This window comes from Taudactylus pleione, unplaced genomic scaffold (assembly GCF_031769625.1).
Source record: "Taudactylus pleione unplaced genomic scaffold, aTauple2 ptg000079l, whole genome shotgun sequence".
Taxonomy (NCBI): domain Eukaryota; kingdom Metazoa; phylum Chordata; class Amphibia; order Anura; family Myobatrachidae; genus Taudactylus; species Taudactylus pleione.
Genome location: NW_028284481.1, coordinates 1107501 through 1134070, shown reverse-complemented (window position 1 = coordinate 1134070; position 26570 = coordinate 1107501). Strand labels below are relative to the sequence as shown.

Here is a 26570-nt window from a genome sequence, read left to right as displayed (position 1 = left end):
ACAAAGGTAAGTTCTTACCATATCTCTTGTTTTCTACTTCAGGGTCCATAGGGGGTCCACAGGGTTGACCTTGGGGATGTCCCAAAGCAGTTCAACCAAGGGTGGAGACGCTCCTGTGCTGAGAGGAGAATCCGTTGCCAAAAAGGAAGCATCCTGAGAGGCAAAGGAAACCAATGCTTAGAACCTTAAAAAAGGTGTGGACAGAAGACCACGTGGCCACCTAATAAAGCAAAACAGCCAAGGCACCACAGCGAGCCGCCCACGAGGGTTACATGGCCCGAGAAAAAAACAAGCATCAACAACAGAAAGGCCTACCCATGGGTAGCCCCTGAGGAAGACATACGAGGCCATCCAGCCAACATTTGGTTATAGGCTGGCCATCCTTTCCTGTGAAAACCAGAAATCTCAGACCACAAATAAGGAGTCAGAGTTCCCTAAGGAACTTGAACGGATCACAGAAATCCAAAGAGGCCAGACCACAGTCAATGAGGCCACACCAGCCGAGAGGACTGGGGACTGAATGGCCGTACCATAAGTTCCAGAATAATATGGAACCTAAGAACCACTTTAAGAAGAAACACAGGGCGAGAGCAACTCACACCCTGACATGATGCCCTCCAGAAGAGGGAGCCACATGAGAAAATCCCAAATCAGACACTCTCCTGGTTGATATAAACACCCTGAGAGAAAGAGAGCACCTAAGCAATAGACCATGTAATGGCTATCACAATCAGCGGTTCCATTGACATCCCCGGAGGGAACGAAGAACCACTACTAACTCCAAAGGAACCCCTAGGGAGGACAAATGGAGGCATAATCCAGAAAACACTCCAAAGGATGAACTGGATACCAGAGTGGAGCAATTCCATATCTTAACCATACTGACAGTGTAGAGATCCGCACTGTCAGGAAGGCCAGGCCGAGGGTGAAACCCAAGCCAGCCAAAAGGAATGCCAGATTATGTGGCAATCTTGGACACCGGAGGATCGTATCGACAGGTACAATACCATAATAATTATGGCTGCCACAGTTTGTGGTAGGCCCCAGCAAAAGCTGATCTATGTGCTCTAATCATTCCAACGATGACAAAGCCAGGGAAGCCGTAAGACCACTGTAGGGACGCAGTCAAAGACAAACGACCCCGGTCCAAGGCAAAACCAAGGACCCTGAAACAACAGGTCCGGGCAGTGAAGCATCAGGAATGGAGTATCGATGAAGAGACTCTGAAAATTCAAGTACCCCTGACATCTGGGGCAATCAGGAGCCACCAGCAGGAAAGCATCTCCGTCTCGATTGAAACACTTCCAAAGACCTCGAGGAAGAAGTAAGACCGGAGAACACAGGTACACAAAGTGTCACTGAAGAGTCACTGAAGGTGGCTTCAGAATTCCCAGAGCTGGACTGTAACACCATAGTGTGATAAAGTCAGAAGGCCATGAGGGTCACCTCAGGGGGACCCCCCTTGCTCACCAGGAGATGAAACCTCTCTTAGGGAAGAGACTAGTCCCCAGGATGCACGTCGGGACGGCTGAGGAATCCCACTTCCCAATGGAGAGCTCCTGAAATGAACACTGCCGAGATGGTCGGGAGGAGACCCTCGGACTATGTCCGAATGTGTGACATACCTGTCATTGCTAAAAAGGAAGCCACTGTCATGACCTTGTCGGACTGAACCTTTTCAGGTTCACCGTGAAACTAGAGTTATGCCAGAGTGAAGGCCCAAGACAGCCTAAAGTTCCAAAAAGTTAATTGGCAGGGTGGAATCGACAGACGTCCAGCTGCACTGAAATGGATGCGAACCAGACCCTGTCCATAGCAAAGAACACCCTGGACGAGAAGGCCATAGCCACCCGGACAGGGACCGACTTGCCTCCAGAGAGAGCATCATCGTTTGAACAGTGATCCGACAGAAAAAACGCGTTCCATCTGGAGATGAGCCAATTATGGAAAGGCCTAGAATGGAACTGAGCCCATTCCACCCTTCCAAAGGCAGACACTGAATATTTGACCACGCATCCCAGAGTGTAAAGACATATGTCGACTACGTAGACATCCATGTACTCCTAATGGAAGAGTCGAGATACCGTCTTACGCCAGAATTCTCAGATTCTGAGAATCCAGCAGGGCTCCTAGATGAAGAATACCCAGAGAGGGATGCAGGGAGGACTTTTTCCCCGTTGATTAAACGTCTGCACCCTGAAGAAGCCACGGTCATCCTGACCTGGCTGTAAAGTACCCCGGTGATCCCGCTAAGAGCAGGAGGCCGTCCAGGTACAGGAGTATTGGGATATACTGAACAGGAGAACTGTCAGAAAATCCAAAACGCTGGTAAACCCCTGTGGGGCTGAGGACAGTCCCCAAAAGGCAGAGTCCGAAAAATTGTAACTGTTGCTGTGATACAGCAAACCTCAGCCCATGCTGATAAAAGGTCTCTATAAGTACCCGTAGTCACGTGTCCTGTATATCCAGCAATACCATAAAGCCCCCAGGTTCCAAACATCGTATGATGGAGCATAGGGATTTCCTCCTGAGCCCAGGTAGCGTTAGGAACTGGTTCAGGGAATAGAGACCGAGAATAGGCCAAAGAGGACCATTCAGCCACTGCACCAGAAAGAAAGCAGAACAACCAGTCCCTCGCTGAGATAGTGGGGATGGCCTAATTAGCACTGCTTACCGCAACGACTGTATAGCTTTCTGGATTAGTAAGGCCCTGTTCGGGTCTGAATAAGGGCCCGCGTACCATCACATGTAAAGAGGCCGCCTGAGCAACGAGAGGGCGTACCCACGTAGCCGCGGCACCTTGACACTAGTACCGGGCGAACTGAGAAAATCGGTATCTCCTAGTTGTAGGCCTGTCCCGTCACGCTGAAGATATATCTGTAGGTTCAGAAGCAGGATCGGCTGGCAGTCCAGGCCTGCTCGGTGCTGGATATGGCGGCCCTTGTAGAGGCCTACAGTCTAGGAATAAACAGACCTTTAGGCTGACCCTGAGGACAAAAAGACTTAACAGACTTAGTCTGAGGCCTAGTAGTAGGCGTAGCTGAAGGCGGTAAACTTGTCGTTAGTAATACTGCCAATGTAACTACAATCTTGTCAAGGTCAGGACCAAACAAGATCTTCCCTATAGATGGTATCTGCACCTCTGCATTCCCAGAGCGCAGACATAGGGTATTACGGAGGATACAGTCGCAGTCGGAACTCTGAAAGTTAGGAGACTGGTATCCAAAATAGGTATTGCTACCTATGACAACTGCATATATTACATGAGCGACCAAAGACATTTGAACCCCAGACGTGTTGGAGGGGAAAAAACTTTACAAATGCATCAGCCCAGTATGCAATAGTATTAAAAATCCATGCTATAGCCATGGTAGGATGGGTAACAACCCCTTAAAGCGAGTATACTGATTTCAGGCAGAGTTACCACCTACGGATCCGAAGAATCCGACCACGCAGGAATGGGAGGTGTAGAAACGTCTGTAATCAGATGAGTAACACTCCCATCCACCCCAAGAGGGGCTCGTGATGACCCTCAGGGAATTTGGGACAGGAGGCCAAACGCTGTTGTAATACCTCGTATCTGGCAACAGCCAGAGTCCCGCCATGCGATCCACCCGCTAGTCAGCAACAGGGAACCCGAAGGAATGTTAGACTGATGGTGTGTGATACAGGTGCAGGTCAACATTCACTCTAACCAGAATGGACCTGCTACCAGCCCTAAAACAGGGATAATAATACCTGAAACAGGCTTCCCCCCGTGTAAGAGGGAAATAGCCCAAAACAGTATCCAGTGCACGGTAGAGCCAACTGGGAAGTAACCACAGGGCGTCTACCACGCCACTTTGCGTTTCGTAGAAAAACGACATCCACCCAGGGTGGCTGTAGCGGTAATCCCTGCAAGGGGAATGACAGACTATTGTGGCACCAGGGGGAATTCATATACTGTGAAAAAAACCCTGCAGGGAGCGGTAGTCTGTGTCACAGGGGAAGAGTGCAAGAAACTGCGAGATACCCTGAGATGAAAAAGGGCAGTATGGTGAAGTAACCCCAAGTGAGGTACAACAACGGGGCCCGCCCGGCGATCCGCAATTGGGAGGATCCCGAGAAAACAAACCGCCCAAAGGGGTCGTGAAAGGGGGCCGGCACCAGATGGCTTCGCATACAGAACCCTTTATGAGTCAAATCCGCACTAACACCAGCAGCACAAGACTTGCAGGACAGTAAAAATGGGTGCAGTATCACGCTCTATCTCCTGGTCAGACATATCTGACCAACCCTTTTGGCGGAAATATCAAGCAGCGCTATACTGGTCCTGACTGATGCCAAAATTATCTGCAGGGACCCATTTTCAGCGTATGCAACACACTGTTCCATCTAAAATATGGCAACGTGCAGCACGCAACAGTATGTGACAAACCACACAAATATTAACAAGTATATAAATGTGAGGTCTCAGGACCACCCTAAGTACAGCTGTATTAGGGTAGATTGTAAAGAACAGGGATAGATATACACTGACAGATGAGAGAATAAAGTACAGACAGTCAGCACTAGCATAAGTCACATACAATGCAGAAATATATATATATATATATATATATATATATATATATATATATATATTAGGGATGTGCAGGCTCGGTTCTACTCGGTTCCGTTCGTTTTTTTTTTACCGAATCTTATTGGCTATCCAAAACTTGTGACAGCTGATACCCAATAAGATTCGGTAAAAAAAACCGAACGGAACCGAGTAGAACCGAGCCTGCACATCCCTAATATATATATATATATATATATATATATATAAATATATATATATATATATATATATATATTACATACATAAGCATGACATACAATATACTGCAAAATGTCACTGCATTCAACTGCCCAGATTCAGTGTCTGGGAAGGCTACAGCGCTGTGTACACTAACCTAATGGTGAGGTAAGCAGGGGGACTGGACCAAGCGCCATCTTCGGAGCTCTGCTGCTGCACATAGAAAATGGCCGCCTGGAGACCTCAGAAGAAGCGTGGCCCGCGGAAGAAGCAGCTCAGCGACGCCAGACTATGGTTACTGAAAGGCACGCTGAGCTGAGGGGAGGAGCCGCTGTAACAGGGAAGGCATGCCCCTGGCCGGCTATTAACCCCCGGGACGCCGGCTCCCTGTGCCGATCGTTAAGTCCCTGGTGGTCTAGTGGACACACGGGGTATGGGGGGCCCGCCGCCACTGCCGACGCCTCCGGTCTTTCCCCTGAGACCAGAGACACAGGACTGCATTTGAAATGCGCGGATCACCACAAGCGGTGACCCGCGACCTTACCTGCTTCCCAACAATCCGGCAGCAGTCCTGTCCCGCTGAGATCCCCAGATCTGTACTGGCGTCTCAGCGCCGGCGGGGTGATGGAGCGGCAGCTTAGACGTCCTATGGACAGTCCGACGCTGCCGCTCTAGAAAGTCCAAAGTAAAAAGAAAAATCTTTGTCCTTAGAAAAATAAAAGAAAGCTTAGGGGCTGCTAATCAGCTCCCCCTGCGCTAACGGTGACCCGACTCCGGCCGGGCACCAACTTAAACTGAGGTGCCTCTGGCTTGGGGGTGGGGTTATAGGGAGAGTGGACCCAGTGCATCCTGGGAGCTAAAAGCTTTAACTGCGTGGTGCCCGGATTTGGTTCCCAACCTATACCCCAAGGTCAACCCTGTGGACCCCCTATGGACCCTGAAGTAGAAATAACGGTTTTAAGGACATTTTCCTTAATTACCGTTATTTTAGTATTCAATAACACAGGAGATATCACTGATACAGTATCTCCTGGTTAAATCTGTCTTCGTTCATTTCCACACTCCCCATACATTAGTACATTAGTATGGGGATATGGAAATTATGCTATTCATCAAATTTGATGGTGTTACCACCTACCACTCAGCGAGTTATACTTACCTGCTGTCTGCTGGGCAGGTCCTCCTCGGCTTCCTCCGTTTCTCCCTAGTCCCTCCTACTGCTCCGGCTGCTGCTCCGACTGTTCTCCCGGCAGAACACAGTGAAATGTAAAAATATATATATATATTTGTTTTACTTTACTGTTCTCTCCTCTTCAGACGGGAGGTCAGGGTCCAAAGCTGCAGCGGCCAGGTAGGCGGGGCACAGGGAGGTGAGCGGAGGGGGGTGGAGTGGGAGCGGGGGGGGTGGACACCGAGTTATCGCAGCTGTAGGCAGTGCTGACAATGCGCCACTTTTGTGAACGTAACGGCGCATGCGCAGCACTGATTACAGCTACGGTAAGTTAGAGCAGCACTGTGTTAAGTCAGGTTGTCGTCTGAGACACCGAGCATGAGTCAGAGATGTACGCTATTCGTGCGCTGTTGAGATCTCGTATACGGATTTGCGTGTGAAAAATGTAAATATGCAAATGCCAGTTGCCCTTGTGCAGTAACGTGCGACGAACTGCGCAAACCCAGCGACGCCCATTTTGCATATCTGAGCAATGCTCAAGTCTGCTGGTGAATCCGACCACTCCACCATCGGAACATCGTGTCCCTGAGCAGCACCACTTTTGCGTCCACTTCAGGTCACCTTCCAGTGTCCACCCTGAAACGCCCATGAATCGCAGATGCTGTCTCAAATCATAGCGATGTCGTATGCAAATGTGTAAGTGCTTACAAGGCATTTTGTGCAAGTGCAGTGGCAACAAATTGCTCAGCTGTGCAAACATCGGCTCTGCGTCCATCTGTGATATAGGCATAATGTTGTGCATTGTGTCAGAGATTTTACCTCCAGGATAATCCGCGGTACTGTCTGATCACATCTATCACATCTCCTGGGTTGGAACCAATTCCGTTCCCGGCCTGAAATGATGTAACAGAAACAGTACATTATATTACGCTGAAACTCCCACTCCTATAATGAACCTGATGTAACTCACATGCCCATGTATGGACGCAGCACCTAGTATTTAGAGCCATCTGTGTAGAAGTTGGCAGTACTGTAACTTTGCACAGGATTATGGGCTGATAAAGGAATGTGCATGATGGGAAAAGTGCATATGTCACTTCCTGTACTGCCCACATTCATATGGCACAATACGTTCATTACAACTTTTCAAATATTTTGTCATTAAATACCGTACTCCTATTTCCAGTCTCCTTTATGTATGAAATGAGCTAGAGAAATAAGGTGATATTATGGCTGTATGTAATTAATCAGTAACATTTGTGCTTGATATATTTTATTACGCTGGAAGCTACAAAAGCTATCTCATTGTTCTGATACAAGTGAAGGCTGATGCTTAATTACCAATAATTAACACTTGCTAAAAATCTGTTTTGAATCTGGCTGCACAATCGGGTACTGTACTACGCCCACCCACATCCAGCAAGCGACTCCCAACCCACATAGATCCTACAATCAATGCTGCCATCTTGACATTATAACAATGTGAAGGTCTGAACACAGGCCCTGATTCAGAGCCGCTCGCTCTGACAGACCGCTCCCTCTGACAGACCGCTCGCTCTGAATCAGGGCCGGGCTATTTTTTTTTTTTGAACGGCCTCCTGGCCGCTCGCATAGCTGTGGGTGACCACCCAAAGCTATAGCGAGCGGCCAGGAAGATGGTTGTGATGGTCAAGACCATCGCGACCATCGGGCTTGCAACGAGACCCTTGTGGTAGGGTCTCATTGCCGCAAGCCCCAGAGAGATTTCGGCTCTAACAGAGCCGAAATCTCTCCCACTGACATCACTCGTGATGTCAGTAGGGCCGGCCCCAAACTGAGGCCTTCACATAGGAACGCCTCCGTTTGGGCAGCCACTCCCCCGGCCCGCCCACCAAAGGGCGCGTGCTGTCACTCAACATCGACAGCACGCCCCCTTTCGTACGAGACCCAGAACGACGGATTGCCCGTCACTATCCGGGTCTCGCGCATGCGCACGACGGAGCCGGCTCCATCGTGCACATGCGCTCTGGGTCACCATCGACCCGGTTGCGATAGCTCAGCGCTTGCGACCGGGTCTGAATCAGGCCAATAGATGGGAACATGACATCTCAAAGTGGGAAAAAATAACCTTCCATCCTTCTTTTAAGTGACTTAAGCTGCATACACACACACACAACGATTTAGTAAATGAACGATTTTAGAAAACGATTTTCGTTCATTTTTTCAAGGGAAAAATGAATGAAAATCGTTTACTAAAATCGTTCATTTACTAAATGTAATGAACGATTTTTTTGAACTACAGACGATTTTTGCATATTCCCTTACTGAAAATCGTTGAGTTGGTCAGTCTGACTGAAATACAAACTACAAAATACAAATGGGAATGCGCATGAACGATAATCGTTCATCGTTATAACTGATTTTTTCAACGATTGAACGATAAACGATATTGATTATCGTTCAAAAAATCGTTGTGTGTGTATGCACCTTTAGAAATGAAGCAGTTCTATTTGGACAGAGCTGTACAGTAGACTAATGAAGGATGAGTTCTAAATAAAATTAAAATGTATCTCTATCATATCCAGATCGTTCAGCTGCTACCAAACCTTCTGGAGGTGAAAAAAAAATGTATGAGAATTGGGTGACCCTTTGTGGGGGCTGTTGGTCCACTATTTTCAGTTTTCACTTACAAACCTGTACTACTTCTTTATTTATACAAGTGTGGTTAATGATTTGGAGGTGCAAGTAAGGATGGCCATCAACTATTGATGGTTAGCTATGTTTTTTTTGCCCAGGACGCTTAGCTCTGCCCCGTTGTGCCATTTAGTCCGCTCCCTTCCCTGTTTGGCCCACACCTTCACTTGATCAACAGCCAGGATACTCATTGATAGTTCAAACCTTCAGTAGTTCTCCCTCTATGGTTTCCTACCATTGGTGGAAACCACCGATGGAGACCATTGATGATAAAGTCTTCAATGGCCATTCCTAGGTGCAGGCTCCCTTCCCTGCATGTGGTCGCTCTTTTAAAGGGACTGTAGGTTTGTATTTTTGCACAGTGCAACTGTAAATGAGACTTCCTGCAGAAAACATTTATTTTCGGAGAGCGGTAACATTATTAGACAAATTGCCGTTGTGTAGTAGTAAAACAAGTGACAATAGATCATTCCACCTTCCATTCTAAAGTACAGTAAAGTCTTACGGTCAGTGAGTCGCCAACAGCTGCTACGACAGTGATGTCCGCCGGCCTCAGTTCATGAACTACAATAAAATAAGAAATAAGTTTACAATAAGTTGACATTAAAGAGAAACCATAGAGAAAATAGAATCAATTCTCGACAAGAAAGCATTTACAAATACAGGGGTGTTTGCACATTACCGGAAGTGGGTTTTGCAGGTGATGGAGAGCGGTCTGTACACGTAAGTATGCTCCCATGAACCTACAAAAGAAAAAAAAAATATATGGATTTTTGCATTTACATGAAATTATTTTCTCGAAGTTCATTGATGAAAACTGGAACCTTGGGGTATAGAGGTGGCTGCAGGAGCTTGGGCACTTTAAAATAATCTCACTAAAGTCCTGGCTTCTCCGCCTTTATATTCCCTAGTTGGGAGTCAGTCAGTTAATTTTCAGCACAACCAATACAGTAGACAAATCGAGAGTTAAATTAGGAGGGAAAGAGAAGGAGAACAAAATAGATTACATTGTCCCTCAATAAATAACAAATTAAAAAAAACAAAGGATGAACCAGAGCATAAATTAGGTGAGCAACCAGTGTCGCCAGCAAACTTTGAGAGAAGGATTAAATATAAGCACAAAAATTCCTTCTTTTAATGTATCCATTGGGGAAACTGGAACCTGCCTATAGGAGAGTATAATGCAAACAAAAAAAAAAAATAACAACGTAAGATAACTGAAGATTGCCTAGGAACTAAAGGCTCATAAACCTCCAGTCAGGGATAGAATGAGTTATTAGTTAAGGGGGGTTGTGTTTCTTGGATGGCCAGCACAGGTAACTAGAGGGATTGGTGGGCATCAGCTTTGGGGTGGGGTTTAGAGGGGTTTTAGGTCAGTTGATAGTATAATCCTGCCTCTTTGATTTGATCTCCCACCCTCCCTCCCCTTTTGTATCTTGCCTGTGTCATCTTTATTACAGGGCAGGGAAAGAACGGCAACTTGGCGGCCAGCTTGCTGCAGTATGGGGGGTGACCTCCCCTGCAATGCACTGGTTAGGCTGATTTCACCCTACTGGGGTCAGCGGCGCCTCTCAATCCGAGTGGGCCTGAATAGTGCATTGGTATGGGTGTCGGATACTTCCCCACTTGCTTAGAAAGGGATAACTGACCCTTGCAAGTTGTCATTTCATATTTGTCTTTGATAATGGGATAGTTGGCCCTCGCAATTTGTGACATCATTTGCCTCAAGTGGTTTCCAATATACTGCTGTTCTTTCTTCTGCCGCCATTCTTCTGTTGTAATAAATAAAGCTGGCCATTAATTTTTGAACGGCACATCATCCGGTCTCATGTCTTCATTTTAGTTAAGTAAATTGTGTTATGATTCTCGGTTATGGTTCATCTGTCATCTGACGATAGAGAGTTTAATACTAGTGATTTTTTTATAAATTAAATAATAATAAAGGTTATGGGGTCTATTTAGCAGTGTTAGGAGACAGAGTGAAAAGTGATAAGAAAGTGATAAGGTGCCAGCCAATCAGCTCCCAACTGTCATTTTTCAAACACAGCCTGTGAGATGACAGTTGGAAGCTGATTGGCTGGTACCTTATCACTTTCTTATCACTGTTCACTCTGTCTCCTAACACTGCTTAGTAAATAGACCCCCTAGTTCTTTAAAACCTCATGTTCAACATTCTCATTCAGATAAGACTAGTACTGGTTCTGGGGTACAAACCTTTTAGCAAGCAGTGCTGCTTGTCCAGCCTACATACAATATAGCCCTGCTGGTCTTTTTCTGTAGATAGGGTATTATTATAATTTATTTATAGCGTACAAAGGGCCTGATTCAGCTTGGATCGCAGTTGTTAATACACACGCAAACGGACAATTGTTGCATTCTGCGCATGTGCACGCATGGCAGTGCGCGTGCTGGCCACTGCAATCAGGACTGCGTTCGCTTTGGCTACGCAGACCCATCGCAGAGTGATTGACAGGAAGTGCCGTTTGTGGGTGGTGACGAGGGGGTTGTCGGATGAACGCAGGCGTGCCAGTGCGTTTCAACGCCGTGCATAAATTATCCACTGCGTGGCCATACGCAGTGTGAGGCCTCATAGCGTGCGTGGCTGTTAGCCATTTCTTAGTACGGTCAGGGCAAGTGTGCGTATGGGTCCGATGGCACTCGATTGTACGGATGGTTTTGCTATTCTGCTATACATTACGGATGTGCGTATGGTAAAGTGGGCGTCCTTATGTGGTGCTGAGTTTGCATTGCGATCGCAGTGGTTTGGCTTGGTATAGCAGTTGAACTGCGTGCGTACGCAATATTGCGATCCGTAGTGAGACAGCCCATAAGTAAGCTCTCCTTTCAATATAAATTTTTAGCATAATTCCACCTAAATCTGAAGATAGCCATTACCGATTCATGTAAGGCACAATCTTTGATAGGATGGTAGATTTTCGAGAGACAGATGCCCTCCTAGGTCCTCTCTGATTCGTAAAGGAAAAGCTGGCCTGTAGCAAAGCTGGCAAATGCTAGATGGATTGGCTCTGCAATTTGGCAGATTGTAGTTTTCCTGTTCCTGCAAATTTGGGAGCACATTCCACTAGGTGGTGATAGCCATTTGGATGGAGCAACTGGGCCTTTGTTGGTGTAGTAGCGCTGGGTGGCCACCTGGTTTCACTACGGATTGTAATTCTGCTTATACGCATGCACTGCAGTTGCTAATATCAGCGCTGCTATTTAAATGTTTGCATTCACATTGCGGTCGCAGCCTGACATAAGGACGCCCACTTCCCCTTACTCACATCCGTATACTAGGGGAACATAGCGAAACCATCAGTAACATCGAGTAACATCAGACCCATATGCACACTTGAACAAGCTCTGACTTTACTCAGAAATTGCTACCAGCCACGCACGCTATCAGTGCTATGGCTGCTTATGGCTGCTTGTGGATAATTTATGCACCCCCCTGCAATGGTGTTGAAAATACACTGGCACGCCTGCGTTCGCCCAACCCTCCCCCCACACCCTCCCCCCTGTCACCACCCACAAATGGCACTTCCTGTCAATCACTCTGCTCTGGGTCTGCGTAGCCTCTGCAATCGCAGTTCAGATCGCAATTGCAAGTTCGCTCACTGCAATGCATACGCATGCGCAGAACGCAACAATCGACCAACTGCGTGAGTATGAGCAACTGCGTTCCTTGCTGAATCAGGCCCTAAGACCCATATTTATCTATGAGTGATATTCTTGTTCTCACTCATTTCTAATCTTAAATGGTGCTCCAGCCAATCAGCTCCTGTCAGGTGTTTGAAAAATGACAGTTAGGAGCTGATTGGTTGGAGTACCATTTAAGATAAGAAATGAGTGAGAACAAGAATATCACTCGTTGATAAATATGGGTCTTTGGGCCTGATTCATTACGGATAGCAATATAGTGTACGCACGCAGTTCAACTGAGATAGTATGCTAATCCATAGTGATCACAATGCAAACTCAGCACTACATAAGGACGCCCACTTCACCTACACACACATCCGTAATGGTTTACCAGACTGCGAAAACATCGGTACAATTGCTAAGTTTAGGCAGGTCAGACCTCACTCAGGAATTGCTGAACTTCAGTGCACGCTATGAGGCCTCAGGCTGCGTATGGTATCGCAGATGATAATTTATGTACGTCCATGCAACAGAGTTGAAACACACTAGCACGCCTGCGTTCCCCCGACTACCGTCACCACCCACAAACTACACTTCCTGTCAATCACTCTGCACTGGGTCTGTGATCGCAGAGGCCGGTTCAGGTACGCGCAATGCGATGCATACACTTGCGCACTACGCAACAATTGGCCAATTGCGTGCATATTAACAACTGCGTTCCTTGCTGATGAAGGCCTTTAGCCTAAAACTGCTTTGCTTACACTTCTGTAAGAACTGAAATAACCTACATAATAGAAAAGAAGAATTAGAAGATCCCTTTCTAACATACCACGAGATATAGAACATCCATATTGAAGCAGGTTTCCTAGCATTTACACTGGTCTTCACCATGCTTTCAGGAAAAAATTTTAACTTTAAGAAGTAAGAACATGGCCTTAACAGCCACCTCATTAACCAAGGAGAATCCAAATGAAAGAACCGCTCTTTGCTTATCAGATCCCTGCTAATGGAAGACACTCTGAGGGACCTATTGTAATTTTTTGAAAATTCCTTTAACGTGATATTCTGCTACAAGAAACAGAATAAATCCTTCCGACTTTATCTTATTGAAAACTCCTGGTAGCATAGTTACTAGAGGATAGATATAAAAGTTGAAAGTGCCATTTGCTAGTGATGTCTTTGGGTCTACTGTTCTTGAATAACTTTTGTATTTTTCCTTAATTCATTCACCTACCCTATCGGGGAGGGGCCCCCAAAAACATGGTCATACCAGTCTATTGCCAGGCCTAACCTGGTAACAGTAAATCAATAACTAAAAAAGCTGGATGGGCTGTGACCTAATATAGGAGGAGGCTTATGTCAGACAAATGCTATTTTTTATGGCGCACGCTGTGCCCCATGGCATGTGTCAATACAACACATCCAAACCACCGCAAATTGGGTTCTGAGGACGACGTGGCAGTCCTTGAAAATTGGGACTGTCCAGGTAAAAGTGGGCTGGTTTGGAAATATGGTAAAGCTGAAGTAGTATCGCATCCACCAAGTCTCAAGCCGAGAGACTGCACCTGAATATAGTACACATAGGAAATAGCAAATACTTACAGGATCTGGAGTAACAGTTGGGTAAGAATAGTTGCTGTTCTTTAAAGTCTTCATAAAAGGATCACTCTACAACAAAAAAAGAACAGTTATGTATTGCTCATCCCACTTCATCTCTGATAACAGCCAGGCAGCACATGCACATCCCACTTCATCTCTGATAACAGCCAGGCAGCACATGCTCATATCACTTCATCTCTGATAACAGCCAGGCAGCACATGCTCATCCCATTTCCTCTCTGATAACAGCCAGGCAGCTCATGCTCATCCCATTTCCTCTCTGATAACAGCCAGGCAGCACCTGCTCATCCCACTTCCTATCTGAAAACAGCCATGCAGCACATGCTCATCCCACTTCTTCTCTGGTAACAGCCAGGCAGCACATGCTCCAGGCAGCACATGCTCATCCCACTTCCTCTCTGAAAACAGCCATGCAGCACATGCTCATCCCACTTCTTCTCTGGTAACAGCCAGGCAGCACATGCTCATCCCACTTCCTCTCGGATAACAGCCAGGCAGCACATGCTCATCCCACTTCCTCTCTGATAACAGCCAGGCAGCACGTGCTCATCCCACTTCCCCTCTGATAACAGCCAGGCAGCACGTGCTCATCCCACTTCCTCTCGAATAACAGCCATGCCGCACGTGCTCATCCCACTTCCTCTCGGATAACAGCCATGTAGCACAGGCAGCACGTGCTCATCCCACTTCACCTCTGATAACAGCCATGCAGCACATGCTCATCCCACTTCCTCTCTGATAACAGCCAGGCAGCACGTGCTCATCCCATTTCATCTCTGATAACAGCCAGGCAGCACATGCTCATCCCATTTCATCTCTGATAACAGCCACGCAGCACATGCTCATCCCACTTCATCTCTGATAACAGCCAGGCAGCACATGCTCATCCCACTTCATCTCTGATAACAGCCAGGCAGCACATGCTCATCCAATTTCCTCTCTGATAACAGCCAGGCAGCTCATGCTCATCCCATTTCCTCTCTGATAACAGCCAGGCAGCACATGCTCATTCCACTTCCTCTCGGATAAGAGCCAGGCAGCACCTGCTCATCCCACTTCCTATCTGATAACAGCCAGGCAGCTCATGCTCCAGGCAGCACATGCTCATCCCACTTCCTCTCTGAAAACAGCCATGCAGCACATGCTCATCCCACTTCCTCTCTGATAACAGCCAGGCAGCACATGCTCATCCCACTGCCTCTCGGATAACAGCCAGGCAGCACATGCTCATCCCACTTCCTCTCGGATAACAGGCATGCAGCACATGCTCATTCCACTTCCTCTCTGATAACAGCCAGGCAGCACGTGCTCATCCCACTTCTCCTCTTGTAACAGCCAGGCAGCACGTGCTCATCCCACTTCCTCTCTGATAACAGCCATGCAGCACGTGCTCATCCCACTTCCTCTCTGATAACAGCCAGGCAGCACGTGCTCATCCCACTTCCTCTCGGATAACAGCCATGCCGCACGTGCTCATCCCACTTCATCTCGGATAACAGCCATGTAGCACAGGCAGCACATGCTCATCCCACTTCATCTCTGATAAAAGCCAGGCAGCACATGCTCATCCCACTCATCTCTGATAACAGCCAGGCAGCACATGCGCATTCCACTTCCTCTCGGCTAACAGCCAGGCAGCTCATGCTCATCCGAATCCACCTCTGATAACAGCCAGGCAGCACATGCTCATCCCAATCCATCTCATTCCAAATGCACCAGATACCTGCAAAAGTGTTCTCGAACTGCCGAGCGACAGTGGAGAAGATCACGCTCGAAGGCAGATTTTCTCCATTTCAAATTTATGATCTCATCCTATAGTGCTGCGCTCTCCCTCTCTAAACAGTCATACTTTAAGAACCTCATCTCCTCTCAGTCCTCTAATCCCCAGCGTCTCTTCACCACTTTCAACTCCCTCCTTTGCCCACCCCCTCCTCGTCTCCCCTCCTTGCTCACTGCCCTTGACTTTGCTACCTACTTTACATCTAAAATTGATTCCATACGTCAGGACATCATATCCAACCAGTCCCCCAGCTCTCCTCCTTTCCCAAATCACCCCTCCCCATCAACTTTACCAACTCTAACATCCTTCTCCCCTGTATCTGGAGAGGAAGTCATGGCCCTCATCTGGTCCTCCCCCCCTTCCACCTCCCCACTTGATCCCATCCCCTCCCGCCTCCTCCACTTCCTCTCTCTCTCTGCCTGCTCCCATCTTGCCCACCTCATTAACCTCTCCCTCTCATCAGGCGCTGTTCCTTCTGCATTCAAACATGCCCTTGTCTCCCCCATTCTTAAAAAATCTACCCTTGATCCTAACCTTCTTTCTAACTACCGACCCATCTCTCTCCTCCCCTTTGCCTCCAAACTCCTTGAGCAGATTGTCTACAACCGCCTTACCACTTTTCTCTCCTCCCACTCCCTCCTTGACCCTTTTCAGTCTGGCTTCCGTTCTCTCCACTCCACTGAAACTGCCCTCACAAAAGTCAGCAATGACCTCCTTGCTGCCAAATCCCAAGGCCACTACTCTCTTCTCATTATCCTTGATCTCTCTGCTGCTTTTGACACTGTGGACCACCCTCTCCTGCTGAATATCCTTCACTCCCTTGGTCTACGTGAAACTGCCCTCTCCTGGCTGTCGTCCTACCTCTCTGACCAATCTTTCTCAGTTTCCTCACACGACTCCTCTCCCCCCCCACAGCCTCTTACAGTAGGTGTTCCCCAAGGTTCTGTTCTTGGTCCTCTCCTATTATCCCTCTATACTTCCTCTCTAGGTGAACTCATCAGCTCTTTTGACCTCCATTATCATCTCTATGCTGATGATACTCAAATCTACCTTTCCTCCCCTGATCTCTCCCCCTCTCTTCTGATTCGTATCTCCAACTGTCTCTCTGCTATCTCTTCCTGGATGTCCCAGCGATTTCTTAAACTTAATATGTCTAAGACAGAGCTGATCATCTTCCCACCCTCCCACATCACCTCACTTCCCACTATTTCTTTATCAATTGATGGAATAACTATCTCATCTAGTCCCAAGGTTCGCTGTCTTGGAGTTATCCTGGACTCATCCCTCTCCTTCAAACCACATATCCAGAACCTTTCACAGTCCTGTTGTTTCCATCTCAAAAATATTTCTAAGATCAGACCCTATCTCACCCAGGATGCTACTAAAACACTCATACACTCACTGGTCATCTCCAGATTGGACTATTATAACCTCCTCCTATCTGGCCTCCCCAAATCCCATCTCTCTCCTCTCCAGTCTACACTAAATGCTGCTGCACGGCTTATCTTCCTCTCCAAATGCTCTACATCTGCCTCCCCTCTCCTACAAGCTCTCCACTGGCTCCCCTTCCCTTTTAGAACCCAATTTAAGGTTCTCACGCTCACTTACAAAGCCCTCACCCAATCTTCCCCCCTATACATCTCTGATCTCATCTCCCTTCACGCTCCTCTCCGCCCTCTTCGTTCAACTAATGCACGACGCCTTTCATGCCAGCTGATTACTTCCTCCCACTCCCGCCTCCAAGATTTTTCCCGCACTGCTCCCCACCTCTGGAACTCTCTCCCACTCCCCATCAGACTCTCCACCTGTTTGCAATCCTTCAAACGGGCTCTCAAGACCCACTACTTCATCAAAGCCTTCCAGCTATCATTCTAAATCCTTGCTACATGCTCCTTTGTCCCCATCTACCCCATCTGTGTCAACCCAGTTTGTCTTCCCCCACCTCTTTAGATTGTAAGCTCTCACGAGCAGGGCCATCTACCCTCTTGTGCTTCTCCTTACTATAGTGTAATTTACTTCTTACTCACCACTAGGGCACCTAACACTTGGTTGCTTATGCTCTGTTGCTTATCTAGGTGATATGGTTGCTTATGTAGCAATATATATTATCCATGTCCTGTATTGTATTGTTCTGTAAGTCACTTGTATACAATTTGTTTTTGTACTTTGTAAGGCGCTGCGGAACACTTGTGGCGCCATATAAATAAATTATAATAATAATATAATAATAATAATCTCTGATAACAGCCAGGCAGCACATGCTCATCCCACTTCATCTCTAATAGCCCTCACACAGCACAAGCTCATCCCACTTCATCTCTGATAACAGCCAGGCAGCACATGCTCATCCCACTTCATCTCTGATAGCCCTCACACAGCACAAGCTCATCCCACTTCATCTCTTATAACAGCCAGGCAGCTCATGCTCATCCCACTTCATCTCTGATAACAGCCAGGCAGCACATGCTCATCCCACTTCCTCTCTGATAACAGCCAGGCAGCACAAGCTCATCCCACTTCATCTCTGATAACAGCCAGGCAGCACATGCTCATCTCATTTCATCTCTGATAACAGCCAGGCAGCACATGCTCATCCCACTTCATCTCTGATAACAGCCAGGCAGCACATGCTCATCCCACTTCCTCTCTGATAACAGCCAGGCAGCACATGCGCATTCCACAACCTCTCGGCTAACAGCCAGGCAGCTCATGCTCATCCGAATCCATCTCTGATAACAGCCAGGCAGCACATGCTCATCCCAATCCACCTCTGATAACAGCCAGGCAGCACATGCTCATCCCACTTCATCTCTGATAACAGCCAGGCAGTACATGCTCATCCCATTTCATCTCTGATAATAGCCAGGCAGCTCATGCTCATCCCATTTCCTCTCTGATAACAGCCAGGCAGCACATGCTCATCCCAATCCACCTCTGATAACAGCCAGGCAGCACATGCTCATCCCACTTCATCTCTGATAACAGCCAGGCAGTACATGCTCATCCCATTTCATCTCTGATAATAGCCAGGCAGCTCATGCTCAGCCCACTTCATCTCTGATAGAAGCCAGGCAGCACATGCTCATCCCAATCCATCTGTGATAAAAGCCAGGCAGCACATGCTCATCCCACTCATCTCTGATAACAGCCAGGCAGCACATGCGCATTCCACTTCCTCTTGGCTAACAGCCAGGCAGCTCATGCTCATCCGAATCCACCTCTGATAACAGCCAGGCAGCACATGCTCATCCCAATCCATCTCTGATAACAGCCAGGCAGCACATGCTCATCCCACTTCATCTCTAATAGCCCTCACACAGCACAAGCTCATCCCACTTCATCTCTGATAACAGCCAGGCAGCACATGCTCATCCCACTTCATCTCTGATAGCCCTCACACAGCACAAGCTCATCCCACTTCATCTCTGATAACAGCCAGGCAGCTCATGCTCATCCCACTTCCTCTCTGATAACAGCCAGGCAGCACATGCTCATCCCACTTCCTCTCTGATAACAGCCAGGCAGCACAAGCTCATCCCACTTCATCTCTGATAACAGCCAGGCAGCACATGCTCATCTCATTTCATCTCTGATAACAGCCAGGCAGCACATGCTCATCCCACTTCATCTCTGATAACAGCCAGGCAGCACATGCTCATCCCACTTCATCTCTGATAACAGCCAGGCAGCACATGCGCATTCCACTTCCTCTCGGCTAACAGCCAGGCAGCTCATGCTCATCCGAATCCATCTCTGATAACAGCCAGGCAGCACATGCTCATCCAAATCCACCTCTGATAAAAGCCAGGCAGCACATGCTCATCCCACTTCATCTCTGATAACAGCCAGGCAGTACATGCTCATCCCATTTCATCTCTGATAATAGCCAGGCAGCTCATGCTCATCCCATTTCCTCTCTGATAACAGCCAGGCAGCACATGCTCATCCCAATCCACCTCTGATAACAGCCAGGCAGCACATGCTCATCCCACTTCATCTCTGATAACAGCCAGGCAGTACATGCTCATCCCACTTCATCTCTGATAACAGCCAGACAGTACATGCTCATCCCATTTCATCTCTGATAATAGCCAGGCAGCTCATGCTCATCCCATTTCCTCTCTGATAGCCCTCACACAGCACAAGCTCCCTCCTCCACCCTTCATATATGATAACAGCCCCAGGGCACTTCTGAAGTGGGATGAGCACCAATCAATAGTCCCTCTAATACCACATAAATATACAAATGTGTGTTATACTATGCAGACCTCTCCAATTCATGCCATTAATTGTATCTCTGTATGTCCTGCACTTGTCTTACCGGAGGGGGGCACTCAATAGTGATATCTTCATTAAGATCCTGGTTATTGGTCTTCTTGCCGACAGGTTCCATCTAGGAGAACACAGCAAATATATTATTATAATAGTTGACTTTTGAAACATACTGTACACATTACTACAATTACAATTCAGTACTTCATAGGCCATGTATCTTTTACTCAGTGGGAAAAGTTACTGTCCCCCAAATATCGGGTGGGTGGTGGAATACAGTGGGCATTTCAATTATTCTGAAACAAGAATATCGGCATAGAGCAATGTACAGATTATGGGCCTGATTCAGACCCACTCGCGAGCGGCTGTCCGCTCGCAAGTGGGTCGATGGTCTGCACTGAGCATGCGCACGACGGAGGGAGCTCCGTCGTGCGCATGCGCCAGACGCGACGAGCGAAGGACTTTCCTTCGCTCGTTGTGTCTGATCAAAGGGGGCGTGCTGTCGATGTTGATTGACAGCACGCCCCCTTTGGTGGGCGTGCCGGGGGCGTGTCTCCCTGACGGGGGCGTTCCCAAGGGAACGCCTACCGTCAGAAGCTGGCCCACTGACATCACTAGTGATGTCAGTGGGAGTGATTTTGGCTCTGATAGAGCCAAAATCACTCCGGGCCTTGCGGTTGAAAACCTCAACCGCAGGCTCCGGCTCGCAGTGGCCATCGCGGCCATCAAACTGCACACTCATATAGGCTGTGGGTGGTGACCCACATCTATACGAGCGTCCAGGAGGACGTGCGCTCTGCTCAGAGCGTACGGCTCTGAATGAGGGCCTATATCCGTATAGTCCAAATCTTGTGGCACAGTTATACTGTACTAACATCTAGAACAGTGTTTCTCAAATCCAGTCCTAGGGACACACAAAAAGTGCATGTTTTCCAGGCCTCCTCTCAGAATCACAAGAGAAATAATTAGAACCACATGTGGATCTTTTAAAAAGTGCCAGTCAGTAATGAGTTTTGTACACCTGTGCTCTAGCAAGGAGATATGGAAAACATGCACTAATAGTGTGTCCTAAGGACTAGTTTTGAGAAGCTTTGATCTAGAACCAAGATGACCGTTTTGGTTTCCATCACAGTCTTAGAACTTGGATATCACAAGATTTAGGGTTTGTCTTGGGCTGATGTTAGGGCAGGGGTTAGGCCTAAAGCTCAGGATGAGGACTAGTCTCGCTGACGTAGAAGTGGGGACCAGGAAGGAGGTGCCACACAAGAACACTTCACACCATGATGAACTCACCATGTTTTTCCACAAGCCGCGGGCACCCTGGGCGTGGGCTTTCTCTCCAAAATGGAAGCAATCTGGAGACATGAAGGTTCTGTCAGGAGATCCATCCTAGATGTAAGACATAAACAAACACTGCAGGTGAGATCATAACTTGAGAGGCGTTACTGCCGGAAACGCTGGCGTCTGTTTTTTTTATTACTGAGATACAGGACCTCATTCAGAGTCGGTTGTTGCGGCCGCTCGGTCGTACGCAGCCGATGTTTGCTAAACCGCATGCGTAAGTTTCGCAATGCGTGTGCGCAAACTAGCTGTTACGATTGGAAATATCTCTCTCCTTGAACTTGGGCAGGTCGTTAGTTTGAGTGACAGGATGAGGTGTTTGTGGGTGGTAACAGGGGAAGGAGCTTGTGAACGGGGGAGTGGAGATCTGAATGCAGGCGTGCCTGACTATGCAAACGGCGTTTTATGGAGTGCATAATTAACAAAGTAGTGTCATAGCACACGTGACATGGGAGGTTTTTACACTCACTAGATCGTAGTGCTTAAGAGAGGGTATGGTCAACCTTAAGCAGCTCCGATGGTTCCCGATTGTCTCGATTAATCCTTATATGCCTGGAGATGACGTGTTTTGCGATCGAGAAGTGGGCGTGTTTTTAGTCTTACGGCCACATCCTCCCCTCACTCGTCCAGCTAACGATCCCATCTTAATGACGCAACTTGCGAGTGCATCATTTGCATATCTGGCCCCTTTTCCCTTACGACCGTGCGGCCACAACGACCGACTCTGAATGAGGTCCACAATGTGTTGTAAATGCAGAATTATAAAGCAATATAAAACTAAATCTGATACTAATAAAAAGACAAATGGTGGAGGACAGAGGAAGTAAGTGTGCATGTGTCTATGGGCCTCATTCAGAGGCGGTCAGAGGATGCAAGCGGTCGCTCATAAACTGGACGGCCACTTGCATCCTGACCGCCTGCCTCTGTTGCGGTCGTTAGGCTGTGGGTTAACACCCACAGCTCTAACGACCGCTCGGGTGATGGTCGCTATGGTCAGAGACCATCGCGACCATCGGGGCTTACGACGAGACCCTAGGGTAGGGTCTCCCTTGTCATAAACCCCGGAGAGCTTCTGGCTCTGTTCCCATGGGAACGCCCCCGTTTGGGCCGCCACCCCCCCGGCCCGCCTTCCAAACGGGGCGAGCTGTCCCCTTTGGATCGAGACCCGTAGCGGGTCTCACGCATGCACACGACGGCGCCGGCTCTGTGGGGGGCCATCGACCCGGTCCGAGCGCATCGGCGCTAACGACCGGGTCTGAATGACCCCCTATGTGCTTGCTAATGTGTGTGAGTATGCGCATGGACATACAACAAAGTGCCACTAAAACATATTTAGACTTTTGGAAAAATTTTGGCCAATTTTATTTATGTTGATCTTGACAGTACTTCAGTGTATATTAAAAGTCTTTGAAATCTTCTTATATTCTCCCCCTAATTGGAGCTTCACAGTAAGATTTTCTATAATTTGATGTGAATGTTCTTTGGTCTTCACGGTGAAGCTTGTTTGGAAACACACTAACTCACTATCTAAATAACTGTGGGGCCTCTAACATAACAGTATTTATATTGAAATTATTTGAAACTCTTTAATTATACATTATGGAATTATGTGACCTCTAAAGATAACTGATTGCTCCAGGGTTTACATAGCTACATTTAGATAAAGGTGTAAATTCTTATACAATGGATGATGATTTGTATTTTTTGTTTTATAATTAATTTAGAAAAAAAAAAAAGACTTTAGAGTTGTGTTTATTTTACCGTGCGGAGTATTTTGTGTTGATCAGTGGTAAGAGTTCCCAAATAAACCCCTTTTAATTCCATGACATAATAAAATAAAATGTGAACAGTATCAAAGGGTGTGAATACTTTTTATACCTACTGTATATTACACTTCAAAAGCTTAAACATGTTGTGCATTTGTTTTCACCATTTCTAATATTTGCCCTGTCTAATAAAGATTGAAGGTATAAAATAAGGATGTATTTAACTAAATATCAATAATAGTTTTAAATTAAATCAATCCCTCCTAACCCTGTTACTTGTCGTGCTAAATGCGGGCTGTTTACCTCTCTTATTGGTATTACTAGATGCTCCAAATATGGCTGAATAACGACGGTGAAATCATCCGTTGTATCATACAGTCCGGTTTCCACCAGCTTGTGGGTTTTGTCCTAATAATAAATGTTTAAATATTACTTACATAGATCATGTCGCAATCACATAAAACATTTTCCTGTTTCCCTTGAGTCAGCCTATAAATGGGCACTGGAGAGAATAAAGCAGAGGGAGAGATGACATAGAACCTGAGATATATATATATATATATATATATGGGATACATTCAGTATCACAGCACAGGCAATGGCGGCGCTTAGAATACCAGCGCCGAAATCCCGACACCTGTCAGAATCCCGGCGCTGGCATCCGAAGGTACGTAGCGGGGGTAGGGTTAGCATTAGGGTTAGGCACTAGCAGGAGGGTTAGGGTAAGGCACTAAGGGGGGGAGGGTTAGGGTGCAGGGAGGTTAGGTTTAGGCACCTGTGGGGGAGGTTAGGTTCAGGAACTGGGGAGGGTTAAGGTAGGGAGAGGGGGAGGGTTAGGATACCTACCTACCGACATGTGTCGGTATCCTAACCTTGTCGAGCTGCCGTTTATTACTAATTATGATTATTCGTTATGATGTTTTTATTTTATATTATCATTCTTTTGCATGTACAGTACCTAGAGCCCCTTTGATCCGTGTTCCCTTAGAGGGGCACCATATGTAATATTCAGCTATTACATATAACAGAGCAGAGCAGACTTCCACCACCTCAAAGGTGACAAATGATTTCAGTGTAAAGAGAGGGAGCAGCCCAATAAGCATCATGGCAATGATAAATATCATTACTGGCTTTAAGGCTTACAGGTCCTCGCTTCATCCCGGCTCCTGCTTTTGGTCACAATTCCTATGCACCCTTTGCAGCTCTCCAGAGACTAACATGGAGGGGAGGGAGGGGTAGAAATGTGCAGCTCTAGCCTCCATATTTGCCTTCATATATGGAGCGTTACTATTTAGATTTCCTTATCAACATGAGAGATGCCATTGGATGAAGCAATCAATGGGAAGTAATTGTAGTTCATTTAGTGGAAATGATCTTGCATCCAATTAGTGGCCAGTCTCCATGGCAAATCCTGTGGAAATGAGGTGCAGTTGGGGTCCACCTACTTCAAGGCCTCCACTGATCATGTGAGGGACGAGCGCAAGACAATGCACTAAAAAGTCAAACAAGGCTTCACTGTGTAGACTCCAGCAGTAGCACTTGCTTTGAAACGAAGGTTGGGTTCCCCTAGAGGCTGGACCAGCATCATATGGTCCACTCACCGCATGGGCTGTGCAGAAGTATTTTGCAACGATATAGCCAACTTGCTAACAAGTCTGGAATTTCTCTTGGGAGGGGGGGCAATCACTGCCTCTTGACAAGATTGGCCATTTTCCCACTGCTTCCCACATCCCGACTGAAGTGGGAGGCCGGGAGGATGAATGAAGCGATTTGCAGTGAATTCCATCATCCTAGTCACGTCCCTGCTGTAACATACCACAAATTGTGGCGTTGAACAGCAGGGAAAAGGGCCACAGTTACATGTAGCACAATGACGCTCCGCTCCCATTAGATAGGGTTGCTCCCTCCGGGACTCTCGGAGCGGGTCTTTAGAAAGTTGGCAAGTAGGCTTTACAACATTTATCAAAACAGTAATTCTACATCAATTTCACACTTATCCTTTTATTAAATGACACATAGAAAATAATAAGTACTGTTATAACTGACCCTAGAAAAATAAATACATGGGGTATCTCACAGTGAGTACTGTACTTACTTGGTACTGCTTGTTGAATGACTTAAGCATTGCAATTTCTGCACTGTCATGAGCTTTATCCACCACACATCCGCACAGCTTGCTGCACAAAGACACAAAATAGTTTAATTTTTCTGTTAAAACTGCCAAACAAACAATGTGGCCCCATCACCTAAACACGGAGGAGGCGGCCATTTCATGGGCTAAGCCAACATTCAGGAGATTGTACCCAGGGGCATGGCAAGGGGGATAGCAGTGCAGGTTTTAGGAGGCCACCACTGTGATCCCAATATGTTGTGTGAGCTCAGGGCAGCTTTGTTTGTCTATTGCTACATCTGTGTGATAACAGAAGCACTAGCACTGCAGGGTGAAAAGCAAGAATTCAGAACTAGGAACATCTACTAAGTTCTCTCATACTTCCCCATGTGTTGGCGTTCCCAATTTCAGATATTGCACCTGGGGCCAGAAGCCTTTAGCTACGCTACAGAGCAGACATAAGAAATTAAGAGCAAGTGTCATCATTGATCACTCACAAAATGGCTTAGGAATTTTGGGCTTTTTTCAAAGTCGCTGGATGTAAAAATCAGAGTTATGGTAAGACTTTGCTAACTCTCTTTCTTCGAAGTCCATAGGGTCCACAGGGAGACCTTGGGGGGGGCGTAGGTGGTTGATGAGAACACCAGGTACCACGCAGTTTAAGCTTTAGCTCCCAGGATGCATGAGTCTGTCCCTCTATACCCTGCCCCCGAGCCAGAGGCACCTCAGTTCGTGACAAGCCAAAGGCCGGAGGAGGAGAAGAGAGAAGGAAGACTGGTACACACATGAATCACACTCTCACGGAGAAGGAGACGGGAAACCAGTGACCAGAAACATAGCCCAAATGAAGCCAGGTGCGTCAGGGCAGGACTTTGAAGAAAGAGAGGTAACAAAGGTAAATCTTACCATAACTCTCATTTTCTTCAGGGTCAATAGTGCTCCACAGGGAGACCTTGGGGATGTCCCAAAGCAGTCATTTAAGGGTGGGGATGCTCCTGCGCTCAGAGGGGAATCCGGCACCCAAATGAGGCATCCTGAGAGGCAAATGTATCAAAGGCATAGAACCTTAGAAAGGTATGGACAGAGGACCACGTGGCTGTCTTACAAAGCTGTTCAGCTGAGGCACCACGGCGGGCCGCCCACGAGGGACCCACAGAGCGAGTAGAATGAGCAGTAACAATAGCCGTAACAGGAAGGGATGCCTGCGTGTAAGCCTGTGAGATAGTCAAACGAAGCCATCTAGCCAATGTCTATTTGTTGGCTGGCTATCCCATAGAGCACAAATAAGGAGTCGGATTTCCGAAGGGAACTGGTACGGTCCACATATATCCTGAGGGCACAGACCATATCCAAGGAGGCCTCACCTGCTGAGATGTCTGGTGATTGAAAGGCCGGGACTACAATTTACTCAACTTTAG

The 26570-nt window shown here is 47.2% G+C and overlaps 1 protein-coding gene across 1 annotated transcript in view; it reads right to left on the bottom strand.

Annotated features, from left to right (window-relative positions):
- The window catches only part of LOC148532313 (phospholipase B1, membrane-associated-like), a 239858-nt gene that overhangs the window by 116630 nt on the left and 96658 nt on the right, over nucleotides 1–26570 (bottom strand). The window contains exons 26-33 of the mRNA XM_088467993.1: nucleotides 25138–25219; nucleotides 23346–23450; nucleotides 21229–21324; nucleotides 19985–20056; nucleotides 13866–13931; nucleotides 9304–9364; nucleotides 9127–9185; nucleotides 6768–6841 (exon numbers count right to left, since the gene is read on the bottom strand). Of these exons, the coding sequence (XP_088324119.1) occupies nucleotides 6768–6841; nucleotides 9127–9185; nucleotides 9304–9364; nucleotides 13866–13931; nucleotides 19985–20056; nucleotides 21229–21324; nucleotides 23346–23450; nucleotides 25138–25219 (615 nt within the window). The remainder of the gene's footprint in view (nucleotides 1–6767; nucleotides 6842–9126; nucleotides 9186–9303; nucleotides 9365–13865; nucleotides 13932–19984; nucleotides 20057–21228; nucleotides 21325–23345; nucleotides 23451–25137; nucleotides 25220–26570) is intronic.